The 14,525-nt window shown below is 37.2% G+C and overlaps 1 protein-coding gene across 1 annotated transcript in view; it reads left to right on the forward strand.

Moving 5' to 3' along the window:
- The window catches only part of SYNE2 (spectrin repeat containing nuclear envelope protein 2), a 295,528-nt gene that overhangs the window by 165,218 nt on the left and 115,785 nt on the right, over window positions 1–14,525 (forward strand). Inside the window, exons 50-55 of the mRNA XM_090270971.1 lie at window positions 836–980; window positions 1,837–2,055; window positions 6,528–6,793; window positions 8,172–8,340; window positions 11,253–11,408; window positions 13,754–13,894. Of these exons, the coding sequence (XP_090127097.1) occupies window positions 836–980; window positions 1,837–2,055; window positions 6,528–6,793; window positions 8,172–8,340; window positions 11,253–11,408; window positions 13,754–13,894 (1,096 nt within the window). The remainder of the gene's footprint in view (window positions 1–835; window positions 981–1,836; window positions 2,056–6,527; window positions 6,794–8,171; window positions 8,341–11,252; window positions 11,409–13,753; window positions 13,895–14,525) is intronic.

Here is a 14,525-nt window from a genome sequence, read left to right on the forward strand (position 1 = left end):
TTTCTTTTACTTTATAACTTGAGCTCTTTTTTCTTGTTGTAACAAGAACTCTGTAAAAGTAATTAGAATGTCTAAGTAATGTTTTATAAAATGGATTGTTGTAATTTACCTAGCTATATCTTCTGATTCATAGTCTAATAAGTAAAAGGATTTTACTTATGTACAAAAGGTTTTTATAAGTTTTAGGTTAAAATCCCTTATATTGTATTCAGGTTAATTCCTTAAGATAAATTGCAAATCTCAAACTAATGGGTCAAAAGATATGAACATTTTAAAGACTAAATGGTTTTCTATAAGAATTGTACCAGTTTGCACCTCAGCAGTGCTGAAGTCTACTCAAAGGTCCTGCACCTTCTCTGGAGCCAAAGAATGATTGGAGGGAAAGTGTAAGCCATATTTCTGCTCGACCTCATCCTGAAGTTAAGAGGTCTAAAGAAAGAATGAGCTTATTAATGGATGCCAACTCTTCCAAAACATCAAAAAAGGAATCTTCAAGCAATTTCTTATATACTGTAGCTGCTCACATTTGCATGTAATCATTTCAGTCTTTATAAATAAAAGATTTTTAAACCTTCAAAAAAAAAAAAAAGAATTCAGTTTTCAAAGGTAGGTGTTTTGAGAATAGTCTTACTTACCTGTTAAAGTTTTTATTGAAACTCTCATGCAGGTCCCTGTGAGGAGAAAGTAGTCAGTGAAAATTTGTTGAACTACATTGAATAACAAAAATAAAATTACATTCTGTTTTTTAAATTAAGTGTTCAAAATTATCCTGGGAAGTTCAGAGTTTACTGCACTAAATAAAATTTAATATCCCTTTCTTTTTGTAATGCACTAGGTGTCTCGAGAATTACAAATGCTATAGAAAACTTAAAGAGAAAATTGGCAGTAACCTCAGCCAAATGGAAGCAGTCCTTGGGCAGTCCATGTCCTCATTGCCAGTGTCTTACAAAGAAGCTTTAGAACACTTGGAGCAGAGCAAGGTAATAGTATCTGCAAATCTCCGTTAACACAGCGTGCAAAAAAAATTTTTTTTTAATTGGCAGAAAGCTGGTGAAGGCAGCAGGGAATGTGGCTGTTATGACCCACGGAAATCTTCAACCTGACTTATACACTCAGGAAAATTCTTTCAACCAAGAGCCAAGGAGGAAAATGAAGCAACGGTTCTGAGAGAATTAATAATTCGGTTCACGGGACAGCCTTCTGCCTAGCAGCATGCTGTCCTAATTGACTGCTCTCTCTAAAGCTTTATCTTTTATGTTATTTTGTTAGACATTGCTGGACCAGTGACCCAGGATTTAATACAGCTATCATAAGTGCTAAATCCTGGTTACCTCTTATGCTCTATTACCAAGCAATTTTAGTTTTTGCTTATTTTCATCTGTTAGAGTCTATGCTATTATGTTATTAGGATCTGGATGAGAACATTCTGAATCACTTGTGCTTGACATCCACTCTAACACAAAACCCATAAGCAAAAAACTGAAATAAAGCCTTGGTGGTTGATACAGCAAGTGTGCAAATTAACTACGTAGTAAATATGAGATTTAGAATATAATAACAAAATGAACTTCTAGGATATCTACCTTTGAAAACACATTCTTACTTGGAGAAATTAGGTCATTATTTGTTCCCTCAGTTTCAAATTCACGTGCAATGCAATAATACATAGATAATTCTCATCGGTCTCAGATGGACTTTCGAAAGAACTAAAAAAAATAGGTAATGAAATACTAGTCAGTGATTTAAAATCATTTATTGTTCAAGATTTTTAAAACTTTGTAAATTTCAGAAAAATTAATAGACATTATATTCCTCCTATCCCTTTTCTTTGTTCAGGCCTTGGTGTCAAATCTTACCTCAGCTAAAGAAGAGTTGATGGAACTACGACGGGTCCTTAGACACCTGAGCCCCACGGTCACAGATCATGACAGCACAGGTTTGCTCAGAACCACGGCGGCTCTGTGGCAGAAGTGGCTGCATTTGCTGGAAGCTGCTAGAGAATGGGACATGTGGTGCGAAGAACTGAAGCAGGAGTGGAAATCTGTCAGCGAAGGAGTAAGTGGTTCATTTTCAACAGTCAAACCTACTGTTTTCCTAACAAGAGTGATTTAAATTGTTTTATTACATTCATATTGTTTTTATGTACAGCCAGTCCTCAGCCTCTATCATTTGTTTACATCACATATGTGTAATACATAAATGTTTATAGAGGTCAGGTCCTAGTATAATAATCTCCAAGAAATGATTCAAAGTTTTTTATAATAGTGGAATATTTTTTGATATCAGATAATGCTTAGAAATAAGTGACTACTTGTTCATTCGAGCTTTAAAATCTTTTCTGTGCAGATAAATTAAGCCCTCTTAAAAACAACTACCTGGCACTAAAGGTTAGGATTAGGAAGTATCATAATAACCAACTACTTTGGAAATTAACAATAACTGTTAATTAAAAAAATTAACTATAGTTATAAAGTATGGGTCTAAAAATGTCTGATGTTGTTTTCTGAAAACTGTCTCAAGAAATCTGTTATATATATATATATATATATATATATCAATCACGTGTTAATTTAACTGTGGTTCAGGACTTATACATCACATATATTTAGAAAGAAAATTTTAAATAATAAAGAATTATCTTAGGGTACTCTTCAATTATCTAATCTTTCTAGAGGGCCAGGTATAAATGAGGTACAAATCAGAACATTAAATGAAAATTCTTCTCTCTTATTCATGTCAAAATTCCTGCTGAATTTACTTAAGAGAGAAGTATACTAATCAGTACTCATTAGAGGTACGACACATGCTTTGGGATTTAAGTATTTAGTACTATCATATTTTCTTGCTTAAAATGTGATGTTCTTGAAAATGAATATCATTTTGGTGGTGCTGGTGGAGTTTCATTAGTAAATATTCTCTTAAATGTTAAAACTCTTAAGAAACATTGTACAGTATACTTTTATTAGGACTGCTAGCCTCTAGTTGTTTCCCATTCATAATGGTACCATTTATTGAGTTTCTACAGTAGGCTCTGTGCCTTGCTAAGATGGCAGTTCACACATGGTGCCACTCAATCCTTGCATTGCCCTCGGGAGTTATTCCCATTTTATTGATGGGGAAACTGAGGCACTGAGCAATTTAAGTTGGCACAAGACCTCCCAGTTAATGATTGATCTATAAGCTTCTGTGGGCTGAGACCACACCTCCTTAGCTCACAGCTGTAATGTTAGAATCTAACCAGGGCTTTGTGCTTAGTGGGCATTTAATAAATATTTCTTGTGTGACAGGCCTTATTCAACCCAGGTCTAAGGCTATCTTACTACATTGTTTCTCTACTTCTATATAACTATTTGCAATTATATTTTATTAATTCAGACCACATTCACTTAGAACTTTGTAATTTTTCATGAAGCATTTGACAGTATCTACTAACAAAATGTTTTTCAAAGAGTGAGCAAAAACAAAATATGTCTTCATGTAATAACAATAGCTACTAACATTTAATGGGTGCTTATTGAACATGTCATACATAGCTCTAAGCTCTTTACAATGTATTATCATTTATCTTCTCGAAAATCCTGGGAGGTAGATATTTTTATAGTCCTCATTTCTTACATGAGGAAAGTGAAACAGTGAGACCGAGTAACTTGCCCAAAGTCAAAAGCGAGTGCTAGCAGCGGATTCAAACTGACACTCTGGGGTTTAACTGTTCAGCTATCAACTTGAATGATAACTACACACACCACATTGATGTAAGATTTTGAAATAGTTTTTATCCATTCAATAAAAACTATGTCATCTAAAGACCTGTACATGCAAGACCATGTTAATATGGTTGGTGAAATTAGATGTGACAAAATGATTTTCTGTTTTTAAAATGTCTATAGTTATACACCAATTCAGTATCTTTATGAAATAAAGGTTTTGCATAAGTACATTTTTAAAAACAAGCTGTTCACATTTACAAATTAAAAATCAATTTAAATTTTGATTAAGTCTCCACCCCCACCCTGAAAAAAATCTTATCTTTCTGTTTTCTTAAACAGAATTTACTTGACTTAATTATTCATTTCTGGTTATTCAGAATCATCATTTTATGCTTCAGTGATCATAATGAGCTAGAGTAAATCTATGTCTTCAAAGATAATGGGAGCTACAAAGCGGCTTCTTTCCCTTGTACCAAAAATCTAAAGGCCTTTCTATGTTAGTTCCTATTTCTGTTAGTTACAGGATTTTCGGTCTCCTTCACTGTGTTTACTTACAGAGCAACTATGGTTTCTTTTCCATATCTAGACTACTTCATAATTGACTGTGAACCAGTTTTTCTTAGAATTGTATGTCCAAGGAAAATCATCCAGGGACTACATAGCCTCTTGTAGGTATAAGATTGGTGCATAATCTTTGTGGCAACTATTTTCCTGATTTGGGGCTGTATTCACCCTTTCTGGTATAAAGTTTGTTTACGGTCATAAGACCATCAACAAAATCAAGATTTAGAACATTTTCATCTCCCCAAAAAGTTCCTTTGTGCCTCTTTGTAGGCATCTCCTTCCATCACCTCCAGCCTGTGACAACCATTCATCTGTTTTTACATTTCTGGAGCATCATATAAATGGACTCAGATAATTTGTGGTCTTTTGAGCCTGGCCTGTTTTCACTAAGTGTGATGCATGTGAGATTCATTCATGTTGCTGCCTGTTTCAGTAGTTCATTTCTTTTTATTCCTGGGTAATACTCTACTGCATATATGTACAACAGTTCGTTTATCCATTCATGAATCAGAGAAATGCCTGGGTTTTGAGTAAAATTATTGTCTTAATAAAAATTATTCTTCCCCATCATGTTCCCCTCCTTAATCACTTACCAACTCACAGAAGACTGCAGAGCCTAAGATAGGGGTTTGCAGGCAGGTGGTTTATTTTGGAAAGTAATCCTAGCGAACAGAAGTGGGTGACTAGGAGCACTGAAACAGGAAAGGCCAGAGCCTTGAATTGCTTTACTTTTATTGGGTCCTGGTTTTCAGTCACAGTTGCCCGTTTATGGTTATCACCAGGCACAGAAGCACCAAGAGAAGCTTCATTTATAGACATAGTTTTTTCAACCCAGGTGAATATTGGAAACCCTAGATGTACAATTACCTCTGTCAATAGAGCAATTCCTTTTTTCCCATACTGGTTCTTTGGCAGGGAGGCTGCCAGACGACCCTGTGGAACGTTTATCTCAATCCCTGGTGGAAATATAGCTGCCTGCATGGGAGCCAGGACTTCTAATGCAACTGCATATAGGTTTGAGGTGATGGAAAACCCAAACACCATCACTGGGTCTCTTGAAGAGGGGCCAGTCTACACCTGCACCCATGTATTTTAGCGACCGGGACTCAACTGGATTATATGGTCCAAGTGGCAGAATGGCTGATGTTTGTACAGTGCCTCCTTTTCTCCAGATTCCCCTCAACATTGGCAGCATTCTGATAAAAGGATCTGAGCAATATTTCCAAGTGTAGCGTATACTGCCGCCAGAATGCCATAGACTCATCCAATGCAGTGCCTCTGAACAACTTGGCCCTTACCTTATAGAGATTCTGGCGTGCCCTAAGCCTTTGGGCCCCTGGGAACTTAATTGGTGCAGGAATTCCTAAACCTTCATAGGTTTTGTTTCCTACCCCTTGGCATCCAGGTCCTTCTTCATCATTTGAGTTAGCATGATATCATAAATGTAGTTGACCAGTATGATGCTTGGTAACGTCAAGATCACAAGATGCCTTACTCAATTGGAACAGAGAGGAGGGTTTGCATCAGTTGGAACAGAGAGGAGGGTTTGCAGCACTAGGGCAGATGTGATAAAAGAGTAGTGCCACTGAGGTGGGACCCAGAGGGTTTGAGGAGATGCAGAAGAGGGATCTGATTTTCTGCCTCTTCATTCTGAGTTCAGGGCTGATAGAACTCCAGGTTCCCTGTATGTGATGGATTAGGTCATGCATGTCTGGGTTCTGCACACAGCTGTCGGTAAACACATGATTATTAGTTCAGTAATTCGGGCTGCTCTCCCTTTGGGGTAGGTGTCGGTAATAAGGACATAGTGGATTTACTTTGTTTCCAGCATAACGGGATCAGATGTGAAAGAAGGGGGGACTGTAGAAAAACATTCAGTAGTGGCCCAACCTCATACTTAGTGGGTGCGTTTTGGCAGAGCTCATTCTGAATACCCTGTGGGTATCTCAGGAGAAACGATGCTGTATGCACCTAAAATCTGAAGGAAAAGTTATTTGTGAAAGTATCCAACAGTGTTTCCTTCAGCTCACAAACACAATACTTCATTTTAATCACACATCCACATGATCAGTAGGTGGGAGCTATGGGCTTCTAATAGTGTGAGTGTGATATCTCCAGCCCTAAAAAGACAAATATCACTTCGCAGTAGGAAAGCCAGTATATAAACATTATGGTTGCCAAGGTGTGTTTGCAGTCCCGAAATGGTAAGACTATATTTTATTTACTTTAGGTCTCTCTTGTTGTTTCTTGAATTAGGTTGAACGAGAAGCAATTATTTTAGATAACCTTCAAGAAGAACTCCCTGAAATTTCCAAAACAAAAGAAGCAGCCACCACAGCAGAACTCTCTGAGCTAGTGGACTGTTTAAGCCAATATGAAGAGCATGTGGAGAAGCAGCAGCTGTTACTGACCCTGCTCCTTCAGCGCATAAGAAGCATCCAGAATCCTCCTGACAGCGCAGGCGCTGTGCAGACCATTCCAGCATTGCAAGAGATCACATCTATGCAAGAACGATGCAATAAGTAAGATTTGACCAAAAAACTATTAAGGAATATGTTTGACAACTCAGGTTTGAAATTTAGAAAATACTGGATGTCAAGAATATAAAATGTTATAGGATCATGACAAATGCTGACAATTGAGTTGAGTCAACACAGATAGGAATCGGAAGGGATAAGAAAAGATTAATAATGATAATTAAAACAAGCACCTGTTCTTCATCTTGGTTTTACTGAGGATGAATACACTTCGTATTGTTTTTCTGTTTGCTGGTTTTTAATTTCGTAATACATATTTATTATAGGAAGTTTAGAAACTGTGGGACATTATAAAGATCAATATAAAACCCACCTTTAATTTTACCACTCAGCAACAATCACTGCCAAACACTTTTCTCATCGTTTTAAACTATAATTATACTTTTAAACAAATTGCAAACATAGTACTATACTGTTTTGTATTCTGCTGAATCATTTATCAGCATATCATGTTTATTTGTCTATGCCATAAATGCTCTGAAACATAACTGTATAATTTTTAATCATGTGGCGATGCCATCATTTATTCAACAAGGCCTCTGATATAAACCTTTAAATTATATGTATTTTTTACTTCTGTAAAGCACCGCAGTGAATGTTTTTATGCCATATTCTCTGTAGCTGTAATTGATTCATTTTTTAAAAATACTGAGAAGCAGAGTCATTGAGACAAAGTCTATAGTAAATTTACAGCTAGAGATATTTACCTAATAGCGCTCAGGAAAGATTTACTCGAACTCCTCCGCTGATACGGTGGGTACATTCACAGCTAATGGGGTCAGCAGAGAGACAAAGGCTAGTGCGGTTGTCTTTCCCCAAGAACCTTCTCTTTTCTCCATTCACACCTCTCAGTCATGTTCAATTGAACTCAAGGATGACATGGAGAAAAAGAGGATAGAGATGGCAAGTGTTATATAAAGTTTGAAAAGAGGGTTTGGGGGATTAAAGTTTTGGAGATAGCGTCAGCCTGCGAGCCAGGTGTCGCTGGTTCGATTCCCAGGCAGGGCACATGACGAGGTTGCACGCTGGGTCCCCAGTTGGGGGCACGAGTGAGAGGCAACCACATAATGATGTTTCTCTCCCTCTCTTTCTCCTTTCCCCTCTCTCTAAAAATAAACAAACAAACAATTAATTAATTATTTTAAAATGAAAATAAAAATAAAAGTTTTGGAGATATATTTGATTGGATGATAGAATTTGATATACATTTGAATATTCAGTATATAAGTCATTGACACTGGTACTTTTCTCTCAGAAAAAAATCTTTTGTGAGCTGTGTGGACATCTTGTTAATTGTTGAAATAAAACTATTTCACAGCTGAGGAGGCTAGAAGAATAACTTTATTCTGATGCTGTATTTTAGACTTTTTCAGAAAGTTCAAAAAAATAAGGAATTGATGCAGAATGAAATCCAAGAGAGATATTCTTTCACAAAAGAAATAATTACTTTGAAGAATTTATTTCAACAGACCACAAATTCTTTACAAAATATGGAATTAGAAGACCACCCAGAAAAAGCAGAACAATTTGAGGTAAGTCAGAAATGAACTTGTGAAGGTGGCTGATAGAGGTTTACAGCCTTGAATGAAGAGTACTCGGGAAAGGGGTAACTCAGTGATGAGACTGGAGCAGTCCAGGAGAGAGGAAAGCACATGCAAAGGCCCTGTGGCATGGTGTGGGCAAAGCCACAGAAATCAGTATGGTTGGAGAGCAGAAAGCAAGGTTGAGACCAGGTTAGGAAGTAGGCTAGTCTGGACCAAGCAGCCCACTTTCAACCACATTTTAAGTGTGTTTGGTGGACAAGGGCCTTAGACCACCCTTGAATAGCATGTTAGATAATTCACATTAGTAGGATGTAATGTCTCACCTCTGAGAAGGTGCAACTGTTTTTATTTACAATACTCTGACAACAAATATGTGGGTCCCCTCCCTGCAATGCCACACCAGCCTATTCTCCAACTCCCTGTACTCCAACCGGGTGTCCTATGATTCAGTACAATTCTGACACCAACTTCCAGGAGTTAGCACAGACCCCACAGGTTAAGGGCTCAGTCGCACAAGACTGACATCACTTCACCCACCAAATGGCAAGTCCCAGTCTCTGTATTAAGGCTTCTTATGACCTCCCTCTCCTCAGGTTCAATAATCTGTTAGAATGGCTCAATCAAAAGTCAGGAAAGCACTTTACTTACTATTACCGACTTATTATAAAAGCTGGAACTCAGGAACTGCCCACGGGAAGGGAGGCATGGGGCAGGTGTGGGGAGGGCTGTGGAGCCTCTATGACCTCACTGGGTGTGCCACTCTCCTGGCACCTCCAGGTGTTCACCAACTCCAGAGCTCCCTAAATCCTCTCATCGCAGGGGTTTTATAGAGGTTCTGTTACATGGACATGATTGGTTAAATGATTGTTCATTGGTGATTAACTCAACCCCTGGCCCCTCTCTGCTTCCTAATGGATGAGAAGTGGAGCAGAAATTTCGTTCTGTTGCCAAACTCAAGGGGTTCAGTTGCCTGCAGGCACCAAAGCCCAGTCCAATGTGAACAGGGGTTTGCAGCAACGAAAGTAAAGGTTAATTAGTAAAGGAAATGGTGCGAATCACAGGGGACATTGTATAAGACCTGGCTCCCTGATAGCTTCTAGGGGATGGGAAAATCTTTCATCGTGGTGACTAAAGGGCTGAGGGTGGTGTTTAGGGTTGTGGTCTCTACTGATTGATCAGCACTAGGGCAGGGGGTAGTTGGTCAGTGCATCTGGTCCTGATGTCAGGCATGTGCCCTGGCAGCGCTCTGTCTGGCTTGGCACGGACATGGTTGGTGGAGTCCGTCTGCTTTTCGGATCTAGAGCTGAAACACAGCTGAGGCCTAGCTGGTACCTCCAGTTTGACTGAAACTCTGTCTCTGTGGGTCAGCAGACCTGAGACTTTATTCCTAATATTATTTATTGCTAGCCAGAACCTCAGTGTCCAGCAAGCTTAAGGATTAAAGGCATGCAAAGGAGAGGGAAGTGGTGAGCCAGGGTGCTCCTAGGCCAGGCAAGGCCCGTTTGAATCAAAAGGAAAGGGGAAGCTATTGGATGAAAGAAATTAAGTTTCTGTGTGGTTGCAAGTAGGTTGGTCCCCTCCTGAAGCTATCTTGGGGCACCCCAAGAGTATATCATTACATAAACTCAGGTTTTAGTTGAAAAATAAATAACAAAAGACTCTTCGCAACACATTTAATAAATTTCAAGAGTTTTAGAAGCTGTGCCAGAAACCAGTGATGAAGGCCAAAAGTATATATCATATCACAGTATCACAGCCTCATTTGGGAACTCATTTTTTTCAGGATGATCTCTTATTCAGGTCCATTTGGAACAGGCCAAAATGACATTCAGAAGTTTATTCAAAAGTCACATGCTGTTGTTTAATCAGAGCTGGTTATCAATGCGGAGAAAGGAAACTTACTGTCTCTCACAGAACGAGCCTTGGGGAAGCCTCTGTGTCGCTCTGAGTGAAGCCCTGCGGGCCCAGACTAGGTCTGGATAAACCAGGATGACACTACACCTCAAACCCCGCCTTTGTGGGACTGGTGTTTTCTTTCACTTCCCCTGTCTAGCTTTGTTCTCTGCTGAGGGTTAACAAAAGGAAAACAGTGACTCATCATGGAGTCATTCAAAATTGTAACCATTCTTCAGCGTCGTGACTCACTCCATCCATTAACACAAATAAGGCCGCTGCACAGCTACTCGAAAAACAAAACAAGCCCCAGAAAGCCACAGCAAAGTCACAAAGTATTTTTCCACTTGATCTTTGGGAAACTTTCCCAAACAAATGAGTTTCGCCTTTATAATTAGTGCAGGAGAACGTAGATCAGATTTTGTTTCTAGGCCACAACCAATAGACTATTTGTTCAGGTTTCTTTTATCTCCTGAAACCCGCATTCTTTGCATGGAACTGGAACCCTCCTTTTTGAAAGAAGTTGAGCTCTGCTGGGCTGTCTAATTACATGAAAGCAGACACTTCTGCTTCAAGCGTAAGGGCTTTTAGTGGCCTTGAATCATTGTGATGATAATGTAGGAAGAAACAGAAATGGCAACAAGTTAATAACAAAAAAGAAACTTCTTTGAAACTTTTTGCTACTCGCCGCTTTTTAGATCAAGGCTGCCACTGAGATACAGTTAAATCCTAGAGGTAGTTTAGAAGCAGAAGATGTTGTAATGTCTTTTCAGGACAATGGTTTGACACTGTGAAGAGATATCAAGTTTAATTCTTACAAATTAGAAAGCATCATCTGACCAAAAGGAGTATCTCTCGGGCTTAATCAGCTTGTATCAACAGTGAGGTTTTGTCATGCAAAATGTGACCATTTAAATCATAAGGGTGTGCGGGGAAAGCCACTTTTATTTTTAGAGGTAAACTCTTCCCCCATCCTGTGAGTATTGAAACTCTCTTGATGTTTTTAGGAGCTTCAAAGCATTTTTAAGAAAGGGAAGCTAACTTTTGAGAATATTATGGAAAAACTCCGAATCAAGTACTCTGAAATGTACACCATAGTTCCCGCAGAGATTGAATCCCAGGTGGAAGAATGCAGGAAAGCTTTAGAAGACGTAGAAGAAAAGGTAATAATGTTTGTATTAGTGTTGTTATTTATGGAATTGAATGAATATAAAGAAAATATTTACTATTATATCATATTTTTATCTGTCCTGATTTCAATATAACTTCTTATAGTTTAGTTAAGTGATAATTTTGTGTACTGAATACTGAGATGAAATTGCTCTAATCAAGTGACATAAAGAACAGAAATTAGGTGATACTGTTTATTTTTAGTTGTCGAGATGCCTAGTTTTTCTTCTCTTGCATTTAAAAATAGTTATCTTTTACTTGACTTTTTAAAAAAACTAGACAATCACTTTAAAAGTACAACCATGACTAATACTTTGTTTTAAAACATATTCCCTGTGTACATTTTGAAATAACCACCAACAGCAATAAGAATAAAAATTTCATAAGTTGCTGGGAATAGCACTTAACACAGTGCCTATCTAGTGATGGTGGTAACACAGTTCTCATAAATCATACTTGGACAAATCTTCATACCAGCTTAGAAAAACGAGGGGGAAATGTTTCATAGTATAGACAGGAGTTTAGCAAGGCAATGTTATTGAATTGTAAAAAGGCAGCCCAAATCCAACAGAAAAAATTCTGTTCTATTCAGCATCCACAGAAAGATTCTTGTGTTGCTTTTTAAAGCCTAGAGTATCGCTAATTTAGTAAGTTAAAATAGATAGTAAATGCACACACACAAAAATAAGATTCTAAACTTAGTTAACTTCTATACAGATTTCTTAGGAAAACCCAACCTATGTAAAAGATGTGTAAACTCCTAATTTATATTTATAAGAACTCTTGTTGATTTAACATGCAATAAAATCTGTTATGAGGTACTTTCCCAAGAATCATGTACTATTGATTTTACTTTAAGGGAATACTAAATGTTCTGAAAGAAACTAAAGTTGTTCTTGTGAATACTTCATATGAAAATCCCTAACAAAGTGACTGAGTAATAAATATGTCTTTTGAACTTAAGGTTGAAAATTTCAACTATAGCTTATGTATTTGTAACAAACAGCAACTGATTTCTATTGTGCGATGTGTCTGAAGGTTCCAGGCAACAGGTGCAGCACTGTTCTGTATAGTCCAGAGAGCAGCATGCTTTTCCTACATCATGATCTCTCCTCGCATTCCTAAATGGTGTCCATTACTGCCAGGAGAACTGATGCCCAAAAGATCAGAAAGCTTCATATTATGGTAACTGGTTACATAGGAATAAAACATTGTACAGCAATAAAAAAACCGGTACAGGATTTTTTTTTTCTTCCTAAAAGACTTCACTGTGGTATGGTATGGTCTGTGAAATAAAAATGTTTTATGAAAGTATCAACAGCTTGATATGAAAAGAGCCTGGACTCCGGAGTCTAGCAACTCAGGGCTTCTAGGGACAAATTCAACCATTCCCTTGATTTGTGACCTTAATTTAAGCAAGTCATTTAGTCTGTGTTTAGTTTCTGCATCTGTTTACTATTTTTATTGGAATGTTCTAGTCTCAATGGTTATGCAGATACAGTGGTTTTTTAAAAAGTTAAAGGATGATGCAAAAGCATAAAGTATTATTTAGTTACTTAGTGGCTGCTGGAAGAAAACCTTATCAACATAACCTAAAAAAAGAAAAAAAACAACAACCCAGAAAACAAAACCAAAAACATAAACTAATCAGACATTTGAAAAATGACACATTCAACACTCATTTATTTTCCCTAGCCCAAGTTATTATTTTTTTTAACAAGATGATTCAGAGAAAAATTGATACTCTTCAGCGGCTAGGTTTCTCATTGCTGTGAAAACACGGTAGAAACATTCACACAGAAAGCTGAGCTTTGTGCTTCCTCGAGGTTATTTTACCCTAATAATGAATATTAAGGCAGGAATTACATTTTTTAAGTCAGCTTGAGAATAAGTTTGATTTTATTGAAAACAGTTCTTTACAAAGGGTCTTCTCATAAATAAAGAGACCATATAATAAGTAATGTATCTCTCAGAAATTCTTTCATATCATTTGCTCCATTGGGGTATGTTTCGCACAGTCCGCTCGGTCGTTTTGCTCAATATGGCACATATCTGTAAGTATGTACATTCAACAAATTTGTGTTTATTGGTTTTCTTTTCTTTCTTTAGGTTGGATTTAACAGATTGGGTCAGCGTCACTGCCAATTCCTAGTCTGCCAATGTACCCTCTTGTTAACGCATTAGTCAGTATGGTTTGGAATTTTTCCTAGAATCCCTAAAAGATTTTTTATAAGTAAAAGCACATAACAGTGTGACTAACCCTTTTATCATTTGAACCTGTGAATAGAGTGCAGGAAACATCTCTAAATCAAAATGTGTCTTTCTCCCCTTGTAACAGATTAGCAATGAAGTCTTGAAAAGGTCACCATCATATGCAATGAATAGAAAAATAGATGAAATTAACAATGGGCTTCATAATGTGGAAAAGATGTTGCAGCAGAAAAGCAAAAATATTGAGAAAGCTCAAGAAATTCAAAAGGTAACATCCTGCCTTAGCTTCCTGCAGCATTTGATATTCTACCTGTTCATCTGTTTTCACAGGGTATGCTCTTTGGATTAATCTGAACTAGAGATCCTAACCCAAATCCACAGGGCCGCCCTTACTGAGAGTGTCACCTGCAAAAGCTTGGTGGAGAAGGGTGCATTTAAGAATTGTTCTCAGTTTTTTGGCAGTGGAAATATACCCAAACCCCTGAGAGCCTATGATTGTAAAAGTAAAGGAGAGTAAGGATCTTATCTTTGTAAGACTGATATAAAAATATACATATATAAATACATAAAACAAAGGCTAATGTTTCTGTGTTGGAGCATTTCTTAAGAGTTTTTGGTTTTCCAAAGTGAAATAATACTGAGGAATAAAATATGGAACATTTATGAAACTCATTTGATTAAAAACATTTCAATAGGATTATATGTCAGCTCTAATTGAAAAATAAAAAATATAAAAAATAAAATATAACAAAAAATTTCATGGGATTTGAATAATATTAGCAGCTTTTCTTTGGATTGCAAGGGGAAATAGGAAAATTGAAATTCCAATTTTATTTCCCTTGTAAAATGTCTTAAGAAATAAAGGCTTAGGTAAAACTGTATATAAACATAATATTCCT

This window comes from Furipterus horrens, unplaced genomic scaffold (assembly GCF_987537825.1).
Source record: "Furipterus horrens unplaced genomic scaffold, mFurHor1.1.pri manual_scaffold_3, whole genome shotgun sequence".
Taxonomy (NCBI): Eukaryota; Metazoa; Chordata; class Mammalia; order Chiroptera; family Furipteridae; genus Furipterus; species Furipterus horrens.